The 4,330-nt window shown below is 42.2% G+C and overlaps 1 protein-coding gene across 1 annotated transcript; it reads left to right on the forward strand.

Annotated features, from left to right (window-relative positions):
- Positions 1–1,787: 1,787 nt before the first annotated feature.
- SS1G_06276 (hypothetical protein) lies at positions 1,788–3,185 on the forward strand (the record flags this gene model as incomplete). Its single annotated transcript, XM_001593304.1, has 3 exons — positions 1,788–1,926; positions 2,206–2,382; positions 2,572–3,185. The coding sequence occupies 3 exons, from the start codon at positions 1,788–1,790 to the stop codon at positions 3,183–3,185; spliced, it is 930 nt and encodes a 309-aa protein (XP_001593354.1).
- Between the last annotated feature and the right edge of the window lie 1,145 nt (positions 3,186–4,330).

Below are 4,330 nucleotides of genomic sequence, written 5' to 3' on the forward strand. Positions count from 1 at the left end.
CGCCTATTCGGCTCTATTCACTCCACAACCTCTTCAGCATCGCTGCACTAATCGATTTGCAACAATCGCCAACCCAACCCCTATCCCGTTTAATAAACTATAAACCGCTTATGATAACCTAAATCAATGTAGGTAAAGAAGGGATCTTATACGATCTTGTCCTCAATCTAGCAAATATGGATCAAATTGATATCATCACGATCCAGGAGTTATATATATACAAAGATACCTCAAGAAAAATCACCAAAACTTACCCCTCCTACAAAATCTTCACTTTATTAGACGATTGAAAGGAAAACCCTCATGTCCTCACCTATATCAAAAAAGAAATAGGAATTCAGATCAACCAGATCAAACCGATAATCTCCAAAGACCTAATATTTATACAATTAATATCTACAAATAATACAATATTTACTATTATAAATATTTACAATACTTCAATACAATGCACAGATAGCAATCAAACCATCAAGGCATTCTTTGAACTCCAAAACTTCCTAAACAACGCCATCCTACTAGGCGACTTCAACCTCCATCACCCCAACTGGAATCCCCTCTATCCATCCCTTTCAACGCTAGCCGAACCCTTTGTAGAATAATCAAACTCCCGGAATCTACACCTCATCTCCCTAATCGGAACTCCTACTCACTCAAAGGGAAACGTTTTGGACCTCACCTTCCTCTCAAGGCCCTATACAGCGTATACCGCCCTCGCTGAACAACTAGAGTGCACCTCAGATCACAGCACCCTAAAAACCTATCTTCACTGGAATTACCGAAGCCAAAAGCCTGCAAAGAAACTCAAGCTAAATACATTGAATGAAACGCTCTTTAAAGACCTACTAGAAACTAATCTCACCAACATTGCAGTTATCCCCAGGACACCCTCTCTAAGAGACCTAGATCAAGCCGCATTATCCCTTACACAAGCCCTTATAAAAGCCTATACAGGATCTGCAAGAAGATCCATAAACAAGCCTCTTCAACAATCTTGGTAGAACAAGGACTATATAAAGACTATATATAAACATAGAATCATCAATATACCTACATCCAAACACTCTCTTCGGAAAACAATCCGAAAAGCAAAACACACCTTCTATATTACGAAAGTGGATAAAGTAGAAGATATAAACGATATATATCGAATAACCAAATAACATCAATCCACAGGAATATACCGTACCCCCCCTTTAGCAGATCTATCAAAACAAACCATTGCAAATACTATCGAAGAGAAAAGGGAAACCTTCGCCAACAACCTACTGACAAACCTAGCCGAGGTTGACGACATCCCGTTCGATACCCCTACAGCCCCAAGCAGATCTATCACCTTCCCTGATATAGCTATACAAGATATAGAGCTGGCCATTTTAAAAGCAGGGAACACAGCACCTGGCGCAGACGAAATCCCAACAAAAATCCTACAAGTCGCATGGCTACAGATAAAAGAAGTAACCCTATCCCTTTTCAAAGGCTGTCTACACCTAGGACACCACCCAAAATGCTTCCGATTAGCTACCATCGTAATCATCCCTAAACCCAACAAGTCAGATTATACCAACCCAAGATCATACCGACCAATTGCCTTGCTCTCGGTCCTAGGCAAAGGCCTCGAAAGACTCATTACAAAGAAGGTATCATGGCTTGCTCTAAACTACCAAGTCCTAGCGAACCAGCAGTTTGGAGCTCTACTCTTGCAATCCTCAGTGGACCTTACCACTTGCGTTACATATAACATTGAGGCATCCTTAAAACAAGGGTTAAAGACTACCCTGCTCACAATGGATGTAAAAGGTGCTTTTGACACAGTGCTACCAGGAAGACTAGTGAATCGTCTTCGGGAACAAGGATGGCCAAACAACCTGGTTAGATGGGTTCAGTCTTTCGCCACTAATCGATCTATCAAGATCCGATTAGACGGTGAGACTGGCCCGGAAACAAAGCTAGAATGCGGTCTTCCTCAAGGTTCATCGATCTCCCCGATTCTGTTCATACTCTACATCGCGTCTCTCTTCTGGATAGGCAAATCACAAAGCAGATTCGGATATACAGACAATATTGCGATACTAGCGATATCAAACTCACTATAGACAAACTGCGATTCTTTAAAAATGGATATGCAAGAAACTCTCAAATAGGGAAAAACCGAAGGTATCACTTTTGACCCCAAGAAATCTGAGCTTATACACTTCTATAAAGGACATCGAATATTAACGGATACCTCTACAATACACACCGGATCTATAAATATAAAGGTCAAACCTGGCCCGCTCAAATGGCTTGGAGTCCACTTCGATAGGAAATTATACTTCAAACCACATATCCAGATCCTTGCAACCAAAGCCCTCAAGGGAGCCAATGCATTGAGATCCCTTAGTAATATATATTGAGGGATACCCCTATATCTCATCAGGAAAGTGGTTGAAGCCTGTATACTCAAAAAGTGCTATTTCGCCTCGGAAACATAGTGGTCAGGCCGAATTAGAATAAAGAAGAATGCCCTAAACAACCCGATCTCGATCTCAAATGTAGTGGACAGCTATCTAAGCTTACTCAACAAAGTAGTAATCACCTGTACAAAGGCAATCCTCCCAATATACAAAACCACAAATACAGCAGTACTCTACGAGGAAGCCAAACTCAGACCATCCGAGATCGAGCTAAACCTGATTTCACAATTATATGCGGTACGAACCACCAGACTAGACCTTTACCATCCTCTCAGGATCAGAGCAGAGAATATAATCAAAGCCAGAGAATATAACTATACCCCAGATACAAGATTCGCAAGGTTCATCACAGCATTACCGGAGACTGAACACATAAACCCCTTGGCCTTCCCACCCTGGGAAATCAGAGAGTCGAGGGCAGAGGCCGAGGCCTGTATCAATGGTCTGATGGGCAGAACGAAGGCACAAGCAGCCGAAGACTTCAAAGCCTTCCACGCCAAGATCCTAAGAAGCGATATACAAATCTTCTCGGATGGCTCAAAAAGTGAAAGCAAGGATGGTGCAATTGGGGGCGGATTCGTAATCTTACAATTCGATATTCAGATAGTATATCATTCTTTCTCATTAGGCACAAATGTAGAAGTGTTCAATGTAGAAGCCACAGCCGCAGTAGCAGGGGTAGCAAAAGCCCTCACTCTAGCATCAACCAAACTGGCCACAGATCTCTAGATCTTCTTAGACAACTACAAAGCTGCTCTCCAATTAGGATCCCACTTCAATAGTTCCTCACAGAGAGTCTTTGAAGACTTTCTGAAGCTCACACAAGCTTGGGCTGTTAGACCAAGACTCCTACACACCTCCCCCGGGAAAATCCGTGTCCGATGGGTCCCAGGGCACCTGGATATCCCTGGCAACGAAATAGCTGACAAAGCCGCTAAGGAAGGAACAAAACTCCCCTTTCCCCTCAACCCGATCTATACGCTAGCATCCCTAAAAAGAATGATCAGAACAAAGGCCAACAAAGCAGACGAACAATTATGGAATACAGTCAGCCCACAATACTACAAAGATCTCCAATTCAACCATACTTCTAATACAGACACCCTCTCTCTGAAGAGAGCTACACTCCACTATATTCTCGCTATTAGATCACAGTATAGCGACTTCGCAATATACTATGAATGCTTCAATCACATTACAGCCTATGTTTATTGCTTGTGCAATAAAAGGAAAACTCCATTACACTTTTTCTTTTGCAAAAAAGGAAAAGCCTTCAAAGCGCTCACAAAGAGCCCCCCCTCCGAAGCTATCCCCTGGCTTCTAAGAAATCCCACCGGTATAGCCAAACTAGCCGAATGACTAGAATACACCAAGTTCTACACAAAAATCTGCCCGTGGCACACAGGTGCAAGATAAAAAATAAATAAAAAAATAAAAAATAAAAAAAAATAAAAAAAAAGAACTTTCTTTCTTTCATTGGATTCAAACGGAGTTAATAGGTCTCTAAGGGTGCTTTTCCTTCCTCTTCTTTCCTCTCTTTCATCTTTCCCTTTTCTTTCATTAAAAAAAAAAAAAAAAAAAAACAAGTATGCATACGAACAACCAAAACAAGTACGAGGAGACAGGGAGAGAGATCAAGAGGTAGTGATCTAGTGGACGAGGATGACCACAATTACAACCCCAAAAGGCCTACCGGCCCAAACCCCCCCTGCGAAGGCAATCATGTAAACCCTGCCCTAGCCCCCTTTAAATTGTATAAAAATACTCCCCCTAGCTAGCTAGTAAACCATTCAGAGGCTTCTCCTCTGAGCGTCATTTGTCCAAAACTGGAATAGATGGCTAAGGTTATCACGCGCCAAGGCGCGTGGGCCTAC

Source organism: Sclerotinia sclerotiorum, genomic scaffold, assembly GCF_000146945.2.
Source record: "Sclerotinia sclerotiorum 1980 UF-70 scaffold_7 genomic scaffold, whole genome shotgun sequence".
NCBI lineage: Eukaryota > Fungi > Ascomycota > Leotiomycetes > Helotiales > Sclerotiniaceae > Sclerotinia > Sclerotinia sclerotiorum.